General features: G+C 36.7%; 1 protein-coding gene and 1 pseudogene across 1 annotated transcript; one reads left to right on the forward strand and one right to left on the reverse strand.

Annotated features, from left to right (window-relative positions):
• The first annotated feature begins 371 nt into the window (after positions 1–371).
• On the forward strand, positions 372–5621 carry LOC107554651 (UPF0544 protein C5orf45 homolog; annotated as a pseudogene).
• Positions 5622–5649: 28 nt separating this feature from the next.
• Positions 5650–9744, reverse strand: LOC107554668 (sequestosome-1-like). The gene is made up of 4 exons (XM_016237253.1): positions 9507–9744; positions 8995–9090; positions 6244–6599; positions 5650–6131 (listed from the first exon to the last, which is right to left on the reverse strand). Exons 1-4 carry the CDS (start codon positions 9673–9675, stop codon positions 5814–5816), a joined length of 939 nt encoding a protein of 312 aa, XP_016092739.1. The 5' UTR covers positions 9676–9744; the 3' UTR covers positions 5650–5813.
• Between the last annotated feature and the right edge of the window lie 7181 nt (positions 9745–16925).

Raw genomic sequence — 16925 nt, forward strand, 5'->3', positions numbered from 1 at the left:
TATTCACACGCACCTCTCTGTCTGTCTCTCTCTCTCTTTCTCTCTAATAACCGCATTAGACTGCATTCATAGCTGCATTAGCCTGCATATCAATGGCTCAAGCCTCTGTTATTAGCTCTAAAATGACGGTTTGGAATTTGGTTTGGGATGAGGTGCTTAAAAAAATATCACGTTTTACACTGAAGAGTGAGCAGTTGTGCACATTATTTTGATTTGTGGTGTAGTTATCTTGTCAGTGATGCTGGAAACAGGTGTGAGGAGGACATATGAAGTGGTCCTCACTATTTGAAAGACCCATAATTAAGCTAAAAGCTGTTTGGTCTGAGATGGGCTCATTAAAATAGTGAGTGTGTGTGATATAAAATATAAATGAAGCCAAGTGAGTTTGTCAAATCTGCTGAGTCCCTCAGTCACAGATGTGTTTATGACTATGCACACATTAATAGGTCCTGTAGAGGGTGGTGTGCGTCTCTGACGTCACGTCTTACTTGCGTGAAGAAGTAGTGACGTTACGTAGAAGAAATAAACGGTGGGCGGCGGCGGGAAACACAAATATGAGCTATCTTTATATGAGGGAAATAAATGTACTTTTGTTCTCCGGACTGTAAAAACTACCCAACATGGTTCAAGAATCTCATGTACTGAGATGTTTTTCCCGTCAAGCCTTTCAAGTACAGCAGGTAACTTTTTCATGTCCCTTTATGTTCAGAATTAAACCATTTTCTCGTGCTGTAGATGCTACAAACTCTTAGACTTTTGACATAAATCATTAATCATCATGCACTTAAAGTTAATGTCAGCTTCTCCCCCCTCGTATTCAGAGGGTCTAAATATTTTGATGAACAAATTGATCTTTTGGTTTATAGATTTCAGTTGATGCGTGAACAAAACTAAAATACGTTTTTACTTTTTCTCCTCTAGGTGAAGAAGAGCATGAAATGGACATGTAAAGTGTGCGGTGAGAAGCAGTCACTGATGCAGGTAACATTCAATACAAGCTAAACTTGTCCCCAGATAGCACACATATGTCTGCAAATCTGGAAAGCATCTTCTGTGTACAAACATCTGATAGATGTCTTCAAGATGTCAGTTTTACATACATTCTCCAAGTCATAAACATCTTAAAAACATCTATTTGACATCTTATAGGAAACGTCCTCTAGACGTAGGGGCGAGTGGGGTAAGATGAGCCACGTTTTACTTATGTGGTCCTCAAGATAAGGGAAATGACGCAGAAGTACAATCAAAGTATCTAAAGTAACTTCAGAATGTTTCCTATCTTTTTAAATGATCAGATTGTATCTATGACAAAGGGTTCTAAAAATATGGCTTCTTATAAAACAGTGTTCCTGTGGCTCAGTTTGCCCCGGGGTGGAGGTAAGTTGACCCGAGTCAATGAGTAAGATGAACCATCTGCGTGTAAACTGACCATCTGACTGAATCTGGTTCAAACCCATGTTAAATTTGAAAGATAATTTACCTCTTTTACTAATTTAATAATCATATTTCCTTTTTCAAACAGTCATTTCTTTTCTTAAAGCTAATGTAAACAACATAAAACCAACCAAATAAAAATTTCAATCTTTAATTGTTTGCATTTCTGAAAAAATATGTTTAACGCCAAAGTTGTAATCTTCCCAAAAACAGACTAAACGGAGAGTTTGTTGAGTAAAATAAAAATAAAAAACTGAATTAGAATGAAGGAATAAATGTCACTGAAACTAATGAACAATTTAGTCAAAAGATTCTCGGCATGGTAGCTTTTCTGCAATGCCGAACAGGCCATTAGGGACAACATGTGGAAGATATATCTGATTATGTGATGAAAAGCATCTTCTGGTTCTTATCAGATATGGATTTGGTGCACCTGTACACTGTCCCTATCAAATAAACTACAAATAATAAAATGTATATATGATCAACTAAATCAGTTGTGTACTATCACATTAAACTACCAGTTTATACTTCAGAGATTGAACTTCACTTCAGTGCCTTATAGTAGGATAAGTTAAAATGCTGGCTCTTTGCTGCCATTTTGGAAATAAACTAGCTTGCTTACTAATTCAGGCTAATATTTAGCTAAATGATTTACATGGTTTTATACATTGCTAGATCACTTATATGCATCATAAATATTTTTAGACCTGGATACATTTACTTTGATATAACAGCCATTACATATGTTATGCTAAAATTAAACTAAAAAGTAATTGGGTGCCTGCCACTCCTCCCGTGTGTTTCTTCTTTTCACAGTCTGGCAGAAATTATGGGTGGTTTCAAAATATATGGTCACATGACAATAAAAGTGTACAGTTGGCAAGATACAAGGGGTGGGTCAACTTACCCACTGGCTCATCTTACCCCACTCTCCCCTACTCTAACTCTAAAAACCTTCTTGCAGATATACAGTGGGTACGGAAAGTATTCAGACCCCCTTAAATTTTTCCCTATTTGTTATATTGCAGCCATTTGCTAAAATCATTTAAGTTAATTTTTTTTCCTCATTAATGTACACACAGCACCCCATATTGACAGAAAAACACAGCATTGTTGACATTTTTGCAGATTTATTAAAAAAGAAAAACTGAAATATCACATGGTCCTAAGTATTCAGACCCTTTGCTCAGTATTTAGTAGAAGCACCCTTTTGATCGAATACAGCCATGAGTCTTTTTGGGAAAGAGGCAACAAGTTTTTCACACCTGGATTTAGGGATCCTCTGCCATTCCTCCTTGCAGAGCCTCTCCAGTTCTGTCAGGTTGGATAGTAAACGTTGGTGGACAGCCATTTTTAGGTCTCTCCAGAGATGCTCAATTGGGTTTAAGTCAGGGCTCTGGCTGGCACAAAGAGTGAAAATTTTAAGGGGGTCTGAATACTTTCCGTACCCACTGTAAATGCAGATGTCAAATAGGTGTCTCTTTCATGGACGCGTGCTATCAGGGTCGTGGCACTCGTCTTGCAAAGTCACGGCTGTGTTGCAGTGTTTGATGTGTTTTTGCAGGAGTTTGGTCGAGGCACTGCAGCTAACTGCAGACGTCATGTTCAGAAGCTGAATACACTGCGTGGACGGATGCTGGAGATGAACAGCTGTTGTCACAGTGGTGAGCAAACCTTCAGGACCAACAGTCACTATATCCCAGAGAGCACACGTACGTCTGCAAGATGTCTGTTAAAGATCGCTTCATCTGGAAAGCATCTGCTGTGAACAAACATCTGATAAATGTCTATAAGATGTCAGTTTTACATACAGTACATTCTAAATCATAAACACCTTAAAATACTTTTTCTAAACATTTATTTGACATCTGATCGGAAACATCCTATAGACGTATTGCAGATGAGCAAACACTAAAAAAATACGTCTTGCAGATGTCAAATAGACGTGTCCGTGATGTACGTGTGCTATCAGGGCAGGTTACATCCATTCTGAAGTTTTTAAATATATTTTTCAGGCTAAACATTTTACTTACTAATTGAATACATGTGAGTGTACGCAGATTAATCATTATTTATTTAAATGTTTTTTTTGTTGCTTTTTTTCCATAATTCAATTCTTCTGTGAAATCGGGACAGTTGTATGACACTTTTTTTTTTTCTTTTTTTTTTATCACCCCAAAAATATAAAAACTAATTTTAATACAGAAATACAAAACAAGCTCGTCATAGAAGACATGTAGTCAATCGTTGTATTTATGAATTACATTTTAATGCAATGCATTTCTGAATAAATAGGTAAAAAAGAGAATCATTTCCTTGACCCTTTGAATAACGCAATGTTTTAAAGGGAACCGGATGAAAACGAAGATGTTCATGAAAGTCTGTTTCAAAACCATGAATCAGAGGTAAAGCACCGATGTCCAGTCAGAAGTAACTCGCATGCCAATTGAGAAATAATACATTTGTCATATCGGCAACACTGGCCTTATAAGCATCCTGTCCCTGTAGCAGGAAGTGGCTCATCGTGTCAGTCGCTGGAGTAAATACACCGATCAAACAGCTGAGGGTCCAAATGGACATGAAGATGAAGAAGAAGACCAGAACGTTTATACAGAAAGACAGATTCAGACGCCAAGGAACCAGGTACCACACAACATTCATACTTGTCAATAAAAGCATTTAATCTGTTAATAAGGCAAAAAAAACCGGGCTATTAAAGAACATTTTAATTATTAATAAAGAATCCAAAAAATCTTAGCACAAAACGATCATAAAAACAAAATTTTGTCTTGTATTTTCATTATTAATTTCATGTAAAAATACCAATGTAACATCATTTTTTCTGATCTTTACTTAAGTCTTTTGGTGGCCCGTATGATAACTGTGAGGATGAGGAGTCGTTGACTGCTTGTTCTGGGCTTAAGAGACAGCTGTATCTGGTAAGCCACGCACACGCATGTTAACACATCTGCAACAGTATGACCCATATGCTAATAGCATGTTGCTGTGATACTGCAAATGCCCTGTTCAAAAAACACCATTTCAACACAATCTCCTCTTGTATCTATTGCAGCATGACAGGAGGTTCAATTCATCGTGGAATAAAGGATTTGCTTCCAAATATTCCTCCTGTGGCAGGTCAGGCGACGTGGAGCCGTGCACTAGCACTAATCTCCCATCATCCCGTCAGGCTGATTGTTACCCTACAGCCAGCTCCAGTTCCACACACGTAGCGGAAAACTCTGGTGAAAATAAACAGCAGTGCAACTCTTCACATAAGCCGCCAGCAGTTGTGGTAACCAAATGTCCTTCTGTTTTTTCTCATCAGAATTGAGGATTGAGAATAAGAAATCAAAATGGAATAAATTCCTCACCGTTGTCCCTAATCAGCAGGATGAGGAAGAGTGTGACTATGAAGCTCATAGTTCGCCTCAATGCGATGGTAACACAGCAGTGTTACCATTTCACAAAAGCACTTACAGACATGGGTGTGGATTCTGAAGAGCGCAGATATCCACCGGACGAAGAGACAAATGGTGGTGTTCTAGAGAGGCGGAGGTCTGTTGGTGATATTTGTGTGGATGGAAACTTTTTCAGTCCGACCAACAGTCACAGCCGGCTGGTTTTGGAGACGCGGGTCTGTAAACGGCCTTCACTGACCAAGACGTCATATTCAAGCCTCTCTTTAAACTCCCTGTTCTTTACTGATGAAGACTTTGACACATTTTAAGAATAAGATGCATTCAATTGAAAGGTTTTTCTTTCAAGGATGTTTAACAAAGTTGTATGATGTTACTAAAACCTCTTCAACAAATATAAAAATGCATTGGTAGGTAACCCATTCTCCACAGTCTTGGACAAAGTACAAAAAAAAAATCCAATGATTTTTTTTTTTCATTTTATTGTGTATAGAAAGGACAGGCATTTTAGAAGACCTACAGGAACATTAACCCGATTCCATCTGCTTATTCAAACTAACAATAAAAATACCCCCAGGTTTCTGCTTCGTCCAACTCTTGGTTATGTAAATTAAAATAGAGAAATCACACAAATGTAGGTCACTACTTATAAATGTAATATGCACATATGATGACTATGATCTTAATAATATGAAGCGTAATGCTAATAACAGAAATGTTGAATATATCCATTTTGCAAGTCCAAAAATGAACTTAACTACGTGCTTGTCATAAAAAAAAAAAAAAAAGTTTGTCAGGGAAATGTTGGTCTACAGCATTGTAACAAATTTTATACATAAGTCGTCCAAACAGATTTTCCTGCCCAAGTGGTCTATAAATGGGCCACTGGCTGCATCCGAAAGCTAAGGCAGCTGACTTGTTGGTGCACAAAGGTAGCACACCTTTTTATTTTTTAGTTCAACTGTATCTCAGCAGACAGGATGTGACACAATTACAGGATTCACACATGACCTGTTGCACTCCTACCTCCTTCTGCTGCCTGCTAAAGCAGCATTTTTCAGCTTTCGGACACAGTATGCGTTTTATATTAGACCCTTTGACTGGTGGCATCTCACCGTTCTCTTCCATGTTTTCAGAAGCATCCTCGTTTTGCTGGGCTCCAGATGGACCTGGCTGAGCCTGGTTTGAGGCCTGAGCATAAGCATGAGCCTGAGCATGGTTATTTGCCCACATGCAGGGTCTCGTCTTATGCCAAAACTTCCCATGAGGGAACCACTGCACGCACACAATTTTTTACTTTGATCAGTATGGTCAGATCATTTAAAAAAAAAACAATGTTTTGCATGTAGCAAAATACAGACACAAAAGTAGTAAAACGGGCATTCACCTCAGACATGTTGGGGATTGGGTGAAAGATGGGCAGGAGAGCGTGCTCCTTGTGGAGGCCTGTGCTCTGGCAGGAGGAGCACAAGTTATAGTTGGGGCAAACGGTGCACTTGAAACGTGTTCCAGCCACCGGCCCATCGCACCCATCACAGGTCACCCCTGTGTGCAGCATCGGAGGGAAATGAGGAGGAGGGGGGTGATGATGAGGAGGAGGGGGGTGATGATGGGGAGGCCCCATATGAGGTGGACCCATAGGATTAGGACCTGGGGGGCTAAAGTGGGGGACTCCATGAGGCAGGCTGAATGAGAACCCAAAGCTCCCGTGAGGTGAGGAATCAGGTTTGTGCTCCTTTTTTTCTGAAAAGGAAAGAAATATGACAGAATTGCTATTAATTGGGGATATTTGCGTGTACTGGCGATGCTCAAAAGATTCAAGAGTCTAGTATCGTCAAAAGCCTCTTGGAAGAATCTGTTCACATTCTTTGAATTTACTGTCATCATCATACACTTTTCCCACCAAAAGAGCTTATAATACAGGTAAGTGGCTATTACCAGGCCAGGCAGCAGGGAATACAGAATTTATAGTATTCTAGGCCTAAAATGCCAAGAACCAATAATAGAATGTCAAGAGTAATTGCAAAAACACTGAACATCTTAAGTTCAATTAAGTAGCCACTAGCCAGGCTGTTACTTTATAAGTCATGGGGTCAATGGATGTTCTGTCAAGATTATGAAAATATGTACCAAGTGCCTTGATCTTAGAAATGTAACCTTTGTATCCTTGTTGGTTTCATCCACTTCTGAAAATGTTTACATGAGCAATATCACTCTCGTACTCGAGCAATACCGGCTCCATATCAGCATGGCTGTGATTAGGCCAGAGGCATGAGGCCGCAGGCAATCACAGCCGATGTTATAGAGCCGGTATCGCTCGAGTACAAGAGTGATATTGCGTTTATACAACAGTTCGATGGCACGGGTGTAAATGTATAAGAAAAACAACAACGGAGTGTCTTTAAAAATCCTTTTGTGCGGAACTACTTCCTTCCGCCACATATTTAAATCTCAGTTTGACAGTTTACCAGCTGAGCTCAAGATCCGTTACTAATATGAAAACATCACTTTAGAACTAGTAATGAAGGAACGTTGAGTTGCTTCATTAAACACTTATTGTATTACTTAATTAAAAGCTCACTGTATTATGTAGATTATTATGAGAGAGTGATGGACTGAGCGAGTGTGATTACCTGCATCTGATACAGCATTCATTCTTCAGCGCAATCTCATATTCACAACAAAACATTAGTTTGAATGTCCGCGGAGGAAAGCGATATCTTTGTCGTACTGTCCTTTCATCTGTTAAGGGCTATTTCTGATGACAGCGCTGATCAGTGCATTTGTTAACTGCATCTTACAAGCGGTTATTAAAATTAAAAATAACTTCCGTTTCAGTCTCCTTCAATGTAAGAGTCTTTACTGCGGACTCGTAAAACCGTCACTTGTCGCCATCTAATGGTGGAACAATGTCACAAAAATCACCATCACGAACACACACAGTTTCCCAATACTTCCATGTATATAAAATATTATTTATTGAATAATAAACAACAGCCATCATAAAAGCCATGCTCTAATATACAGCATTAAAGTTACATAAAATATAACATGATGAGATTTTGCTTTCAGCCTAAACTATTTGCTCTGGAACAAATAATAGATTAATGAGACCAAAGACTGCCTGTTAGATTTACCCAAAACAAATTATATCTCATGTTTATCCACTATAGAGACATCAGAGCCAGCGGCAAACTCCAGAAGATCTGGCCGAGAAGAGGCTGCTCTCATCAGGTTCATGAGCGCTGACGCCCTGGAGCTCACGTCTCCAAAAACATCAATGCTCATTTTCAAATAGACGTTATTTTTATTAACAAACCGTATATTTGAAGTCTAAACAAGTGCAGTCTCACCTAAAAAAAAAATAAACTCTTAAAGCTACATTGCATGACACAAAAACAGTATTGGCGGATTTGGGCGTCCGCCATGACACTCGCTGTGAGACATACTGGAAGCGGAGTGATACAAGCGGTGAAAGGGCTTTCCTGTGGCGATACTAGTACAATATCTCACAAACTGTTGTACAAACAGTAATATTATTATTATATTATACAGTCTTCAAAAAAGTGACACTACCTAGCCAGACAAATTAATTTTAATTCAGAGATTGATGTTCATCATAGAAGAGATGTATTAAAGTTATTGTCTGTATGAAGTGCATTTTATTGTAATTTTGTGTAGCTTAATAGATCTGGGAAAAATGACAACTACGTCACTGACCTAGTCACACCTTATAAGGTGTGACGAGCCTTGGCCTTTTCGGTTGCTGTCTCCAGTGGAGAGCAGCAGTAACCACTATCTCTAAAAGGCTTATTTATTATTACTATTTTATTTTTAGTTTTTAAATACAAATCAAATCTGAATTTGTTGTGGATTGTTTTAGAACTACTGTCCGTCTTCGGTCTAAAAGCCCCACGCTGAACTCATGCCCATTGCCTCGGATCTTGAAAGGATTGATATGTTTTGCAAAAGATAAATTGCAGAAGCAGATGATGAAGTGCAATAAATTATGTTGCATTATTTATTTATTAAATGTGGAGCAAATAACATTAAATATCTTTGTAAATCGATACACAGCATGTTACGATAATCAAAAACCTTAGTCTCTCTCAGAAGTTGTTGTATGTGTGTTACTTACGCTTGATGTAGAGACGGAAGGTGCCCTCCTTCACAACAGCCAAGCCCATCATTAGCTCATCATCAGAGGAGAAAGCAATCAAGTCACCATCCTCATCTAGAGACAAAGCCCAGGAAAAGCCATGGTTATTACTGTCCATATTAGATTTTGGCTCATTTATTGTATGTATACTCTGCTGTTGTCCTTCCCTGGATGTTATTTCATGGTAATTTAATAGCATTATAATACTCACATAGCTTTGCATTGGGGTGTATCAATAAGCAATAAGTCTCAATAAATCAATAAGTTATTTCACAGTATATTATTTCGTGTACCATTTGACTTTAAAGAGGTTTATTTTCCTAAAGCTGCCCAAGCTGTGTCTAATGTCACTCATTTCATTTTCTTCAGCTAGTTAAATAAAACAACTTTGTAATATTAATAATGAGAAACGACAATTATTGTATGTTTGCATGTACAATAGACTACATTCATTAAAAAAATAAAAATTGCAGAATTAAAAACTGGCTTACCTTTGTAGTACATTTGAAAGGGCACAGTCCTGAGACCGAGAAAAACATCGAGCACTTTCAGCTTCAAATACTCAAAACTTGTCGAGACATCCTGATCCACGCCAAAGCGGCGGATCTCCTTGTGGCAGTCGTCCTTACCGATAACATACGCTTTCACTGTCATCGACATTGTGGCGAGAAATAGCGTGTAAAAGCGAGCCTCTGGGTTGTGTTGCGCAGCAGAAAACAGGTTTCTTGAACACGGGACTTCCGTATTATTAAATTAAAATTATATTTTATTTTAGAATATTATTATTATTATTATTATTAATTTTCTTTTAAATATAAATTTACTTATATATAAACATATTTATCTTTGGACTTTTTCTTTGATATTAATATATATATTATATATATGACCCCTTTAATGTAGCTACATGACGTCACAAGCACGAGGAGGGTATCCCTTAGCTACAGGTTCTGCGGAAGAAATATCTGTTTTATTTTATATTAAAAAAAAGTATTTTTTTTTTTTATTTTTTTTTTAAATAATTTGTTCCTGTAAATTGTATGATTGTAATAATGTGAATAGGTTGTGTTGTATCTATATGTTAAAATCTTTTGTTAATCTGTTTGAAGCAATAAAAAAAAAAATGTAAAAAAAAGCTACAGGTTCCGCGCGCGTCTGTTTATTCTGGAAGCCTCCTGAAGCGTCTGAGGTCATCTGGAGGCGGGGGGCGTGGCTCTGTCAGGTGACTCTGACTCACGCGCCTCATATGATTTCCTTTGTTTACAAGCGAATGGCATTGACTTTTAACAGTGCCATAAATATCCAGAGACTCTTCTTTTATAACTTTAAATTAAAAGCTTAAAAGGTTACAGGATTAGGTCTGAGTTGGCAAAACCAAACCAGTCCAATCCGGCTTTGTTGGTACCACTGAGCATCATTGAGAAACTTGAAGATTTAAGCACATTTACACAGCAAGATGATGAAACGATCTATTTATGAACAAGGACGAATTAAAGAAAACATCTTGCTCAAGTGCAAGTAAAAGTTTTGAAGTTAGTACATAATACAGTGTAATGTATCGACCGATATAAAGTTGGTTTGACGTTGAAAAGCATTAGAACTGAACACACATCGCAGTTTATTTGTTTTAATCGTCCTCTATATGTTGAAACGCATAAAGTCTCTAGCAGCTAGGGACCGTCTACAAAGTACATGAACAGGATAAAACGATGAATGTTTTCCCGCCGGAATGTTTTTTTTACAATTAACCAAACGAGCAATTTGAGCACCAAGCTCTTTGAAAGATATAAAGACAAACACTTATAACGCTCACTTTAGAAATATTGTAAACAAGACATGTGATAGTGGTTATTATTATATTATTACAATTAATAAATATATGAATAAAAGAAAAACTATTAAAAATCATGATCATTCCATAATCCAGTGGTTATGCAGTGGGCTAAATCCAGGTCCTTGTGAGAACATTTTAATGTTTGTTGTTTTCACAGAAGTTTGACACCAAAAAAGTAGACGCTATTGAAATTTAAACCAAAAAATAAATGAATTTAAAATATAATACACTCTTCTGTTTTAACCTCGTGTCTTTGTTTCTGTTTTTATAAGAACATTTTTATATTTGTTTTAGTCACAGAACTATAATAGAAAACATGGTATTGAAATTCAACAATTAAGACAAAGCTGGCAAAGAGTGTTGTTTTTACTTGAGTTTGAAAATCTAATTTTTAATCAATTAATTTATAACAGTTTTATTACACAACTTCAATGGGTGTGTCTTGTTACAGATTAGACAAACAGTTCTTAAAGAACATTTTGCAGTTGTTTTTATTGTCAAAAGAGATGCAGAAGTTACGCTATTGACGTTCAAGAATAGCTTGCGAAACCTTCCTGAGTCTCCAGTATTACTGCCCCCTAGAGGAAGATACTGCAGTTGTTTTGACTGAGTTTTACATTCAAACCTTTAATAAATGTATTTAAAATGCATACAGTTTTCCGTCTCAACTTCAAAAGTTGTGTCTTGTTAATTGGGCCTAAAAGAGCATTTCCATGCAGGTTTTACTCTCATTTGTAAATCAGGATACATACAACTGAATTGAATTCAAATCTGTTAATAAATTAATTTCAAATGAATAGCCTACAGTCTTCCATTTCAACTTCAATAGGTGTGTCTTGTTTCTGATTCCTAAATGAACATTTCAATTCAGGTTTTACTCTCATATGTAATTCAGGACTCATGCTTTGAATTGAATTCAAATCTGTTAATAAAATCATTTAAAGGTATGCAGTTTTCCATCACAACTTCAAAAGCTGTGTCTTGATACTGGTTTCTAGAAAAATATTTTAATGTTGGTTTTAGTCACAGAAATATTCATGCTATTGAATGAAATTCAAATCTGTTAATAAATTCATTTAAAGGTATGCAGTTTTCCATCACAACTTCAAAAGCTGTGTCTTGATACTGGTTTCTAGAAAAATATTTTAATGTTGGTTTTAGTCACAGAAATATGAGCGAAAACATTCAATTGAAACTGAATAGCCAATTAAACTGTTTATTAAGCGGATTAACCAATATATCAATTAGTTAAAAATTCAAATTTCGAGCTCATTTTTTTAACGGGTCCATTTTGTTTGTTTGGTTTTTTTAAAAACACTTTAATGTTTTGTAAGAGGAATCACGCAAAATGCATGTTATTTTTTTAGTACTGTCCTGAGTAAGATATTTTGCATCAAATATGTTTACATATTGTAACGGGGCTGACGAGACGTGAGACGTGTGGATCCATCTGCAAGCTTTTATTAAAGAGACGTGGTATAACAGGCAGGGTTGAACAATGGCAAACAGGTATATGGCGGGCAAAAACACAAGAATAGTCCTAGGGCTAGCATAGGTCACCGATCGGCAGACAAAGTCCCAGGGGCGAGACGAGAGGGAAAAATCCAGGAAAACAGGCAAAGATCAGAAACCGCAAAAACAGGCAAGGCAAAACAAGGAAAACACGGAGACTCGGAAAGGGGTACAGGCTAAACAATACTCAGCAGAGAATGGTGGTTTGAGTGGGTGTTATATAGTGAGTGAGGTGATAAGAAACAGCTGTGTGCAATGAGTGCAATCAGTGCAGTGTGCAAACCGTGCAATGAATGATGGGATATGTAGTCCGGGGTGCTATTCAACAGTTTGTGTTGTGCGAGAGTCAATGTGATGGAAAGGGTGACCTCTGGTGGTGAATAAACTGAAGTCCACGGACTGAATTCGTGACACATATAGTGCACAAGACAAAATAATAGCTAAATTATGTAAGAAGCTTCAGAAGAAACCCAGATGTTTCCCAGAAGACCAAATTTGTACAATTTACCCAAAGAGTCTGTGAGACCCGGAGAGCTTTTCTGAAGAATAATGGACAGTTTAACGGCTCAGGACAAATAAGGGACTCATGAACAACTATGAAATAAATGTATTAATTTCATTAATTTCGTTCAATAGCATGAGTCCTGAATTACATAAGAGAGTAAAACCTGAATTGAAATGTTCATTTAGGAATCAGAAACAAGACACACCCTTTGAAGTTGAAATAGAAGACTGTATTGATTTTAAATACATCTATTAAAGGTTTGAATGTAAAACTCAGCCCAAACAACTGCAGTATCTTCCTCTAGGGGGCAGTAATACTGGAGACTCTTAGGAAGGTTTCGCAAGCTATTCTTGAACGTCAATAGCGCGACTTCTGCATCTCTTTTGACAATGAAAGCAACTGGAAAATGTTCTTTGAGAAATCTGTAACAATATGAAATAAATGTATTAATTCCATTAATTTCGTTCAATAGCATGAGTCCTGAATTACATAAGAGAGTAAAACCTGAATTGAAATGCTCATTTAGGAATCAGAAACAAGACACACCCTTTGAAGTTGAAATAGAAGACTGTATTGATTTTAAATACATCTATTAAAGGTTTGAATGTAAAACTCAGCCCAAACAACTGCAGTATCTTCCTCTAGGGGGCAGTAATACTGGAGACTCTTAGGAAGGTTTCGCAAGCTATTCTTGAACGTCAATAGCGCGACTTCTGCATCTCTTTTGACAATGAAAGCAACTGGAAAATGTTCTTTGAGAAATCTGTAACAAGACAGCCTTTGAAGCTGAGGTAGAAGATTGTATTTATTTTAAACTAAATTATGCATTGGTTTAAATGTCTATAATATGTGTTCTATTATAGTTCTGTGGCTAAAACCACCATCAAAATGTTCTTCTAGGAATCAGTAACAAGACACACCCTTTGGATTTGAGAAAGAAAACTGCATGCATTTTAAATTAATGTATTAGCAGATTTGAATTTAATTCAATAGCATGTATCCTGAATTACAAATGAGAGTAAAACCTGCATGGAAATGCTCTTTTAGGCCCAATTAACAAGACACACCTTTTGAAGTCGAGAATGAAAACTGTATGCATTTTAAATTAATTTATAAAAGTTTGAATGTCGAACTCAGTCTTAACAAATGCAAAATGTTCTTCTAGGAGGCAGTGCACTGCACAATCTGTGAAAGGCTTTTTGCTCAATCCTTACATTTCAATAGCTTTTGCTGTGTTGCAGTTTCGCGAATAAAACCAGCATGTAAATGTTGTTCCATAAACCAGTAACACGACACACCCCTTAGAATTGGGACAGAAGAGTGTTTTTATTAGAAATGAATAGATGTATTTGTTGCCATTTCAATATCGTGCGTTGGGTTATAGTTCTGTGCATGAGACCAGCATGTAAATGTTGTTCTATCAACCAGTAACAAGACACACCCTTTAAAGTTGACATGTCAGACTTTGTGCATTTTTAATTTATTTATTCACATTTCTGAATATGAAACTCAGTCGAAGCAACTGCAGTGTGTTCCTCTAGGGGGCGCTGTACTGCACACTCTTTGGGAAGCTTCCAGAGCTCTTTCTCAGTTTTTACAATTCAATAGCTTTTGTTGTGTTACACTTTTGTGAATAAAACCAACATCTAAATGTCATTATAGGAAACAATTACAAGACACACCCCATAAAGCTGAAATAAAAGAGTATTTGTATTTTTTATTAATTGACGTACGTGTTTACATTTCAATAGCATGTGGTGTGTTATAGTTCTGCAAATTCAACCGATATCTAACTGTTATTCTATGAACCAGTAACAAGACACAGCCTTTGAAGATGAGATAAAATGCTGTATGTTTACAAAAATGATATGTTAATAGGTTTGAATTTGATTCAATGGCGTGTATCCGAATTTTCTTATGAAAGTAAAAGATAGGCCTACATAGAAATGTGGTTCTGTGAACCAGCAACAAGACACAGCCTTTGAGGTTGAAATGTCTGACTCTGTGTATTTTAAATAAATTGATTCACATTTCTGAATTTTAAACTCAGCCAAAACAACTGCAATGTGTTCCTCTAGCCAGGATGTTTTTATAGGGGTGGCCAGGGAGGGGCCAGCAACCAGTCTGGGGTGGCACAGAAATCTTCATTATTTCAATATAAAAATGTGATTGGCTATAAAGTATTGAACTGTTTTAGTGCCTAAAACACAACTGAATACAATTAATTTCTACTAAATTGTATTTGAGATATTTGTGAATTAGATCAAGTAATGCTGAGTGAATATGACAATTTGTGTATTATTCCCCACCTCCAGGTATTTTAATAAAAGGGCTCACTATACAGCTTTATTGCTCAGTCAGCTTGGTTCTGGTTCTCAAAACCCTCAAAAGCTTGTTCTCCATCATTGCAAATGGTTTCATTTTCGTTTGTACTTTACAAAATAAAATATAAAAATAGCGCATGTTTTCTAGTATAAATGCACAGTGTTCATATTTACTTGTGTATTAAAAAAACAAAAAGCCCAGCTTGCGCCTTATTGTGTAGACATATATTGTGATTTCGAATTGTACAATATTTTACATGCATTTGAGAGACGTTCTTTAATGTGATGCTATACATAAATGAATGCACTAATCGCCTTTGTTGGTAATTTCATGGCTTAACTGACGACAGAACTACATTGTATGCTGATAGATTCTTGCACGCATTATTTATGATGAAGATAGAGCGTGCGCCTTATAGTCGCGTAAAGTTGAAGAGTGTGCGCCATGAGCACGGTAAAACAGCTGTCAGGAGAGGAAAGTGTGTTTTTACTGACATATAGCCTACAACATCTCATCAGACCGCAGTTCACTGTTGTTCTACTGAGGCTCATTTGGCACATGTTCCTTTCCGCGCTCGTTTGACTTACAGGCGGTGCTGAGGCAAAGTTGAAGTGCGCATCTGAAAAGTCTCCCTTTTGACGTGGTCATAAAGAGATACGGCGGCTCCGCGTCTTAATAAATGCATTTCTTGTCCAAAAAAAAAAAGTTACAAAAACTGCAGTTTTGAGTGGGGTGGCCAAAGGGGTGGCCAAGCTTAGGTCAGTGGTGAACCCCTGGCTCCGCCCCTGCTCTAGGGGGCGGTGTACTGCACATCTTAATATGCTTTTTCTCAATTTTTACATTTCAATATCATGTGCTGTGTTATAGTTTTGTGAATAAAACCAACATTTACATGTTCGTCTATGAACCAGTAACAAGACACCCCCTTTGAAGTTGAGATGGAATACTGTGTGTTTTAAAAATGAATGTGTTAACAGATTCAAATTGAATTCAATAGCGTGCATCCTGATTTACATTTTATAGTAAAAGATGGCCGTAGATATTGTTCTTTGAACAAGTAACAAGACAAACCCCTTTAAGTTTAGATATCAAACTGTGCGCATTTTAAATTAAAGGGGTCATATGACGCTGCTAAAAAGAACATTATTTGGTGTATTTGGTGTAATGAAATGTGTTTATGCGGTTTAAGTAGGGATGTAACGATTCACTCAACTCACGATTCGATTCGATTCACAATTTTTTTTTAACAAAATGAGATTTAAGACAAATTATAAATTAAATGTGTCCTTTTATTATTGCTTGGACAAAATGCTGTACGTTTCTTTGTGAAATTGAAATATAACACTATAATAATATACTAATATAGCACTTGCATATTATTGCTCTTTTGTTGGTTTTGATTGCTTCTATTGTCCTCATTTGTTAGTCGCCTTCGATAAAAGCGTCTGCTAAATAACACCATTTTAATTTAATGTAAATAACAAAACTAAATTGAAAATTTTAAAACAAGCCCCAAATCAAATAAAATAAGTAACACAAAAAATAAATCTCTTCATATAAACAAAATAAGGCTTTGTCTGTGCTCTTTCCATTTAAAATTAGAAGCAACCACTGCATTTTAATCACGATCCAAACAAAGATGCTGCATACATGCAACATGAGCAGTTTTTAATCTAAATTAGATTGTACAATTTCTAAATTTGAAGCAAAAACAGAATGGTCTGACTTCAGTTT

The sequence above is a fragment of the Sinocyclocheilus grahami genome, unplaced genomic scaffold (assembly GCF_001515645.1).
Source record: "Sinocyclocheilus grahami isolate Dianchi unplaced genomic scaffold, SAMN03320097.WGS_v1.1 scaffold509.1, whole genome shotgun sequence".
In the NCBI taxonomy this organism is placed as follows: Eukaryota; Metazoa; Chordata; class Actinopteri; order Cypriniformes; family Cyprinidae; genus Sinocyclocheilus; species Sinocyclocheilus grahami.

Coding starts and splice junctions, on each gene's coding strand:
- LOC107554668 (XM_016237253.1), bottom strand. CDS start 9,675: ATGTCGATGACAGTGAAAGCGTATGTTATCGGTAAGGACGACTGCCAC. Junction 9,091..9,506: donor CTTTCAAATGTACTACAAAG/GTAAGCCAGTTT, acceptor CTTTGTCTCTAG/ATGAGGATGGTGACTTGATT. Junction 6,132..6,243: donor CAATCCCCAACATGTCTGAG/GTGAATGCCCGT, acceptor GTGTGCGTGCAG/TGGTTCCCTCATGGGAAGTT.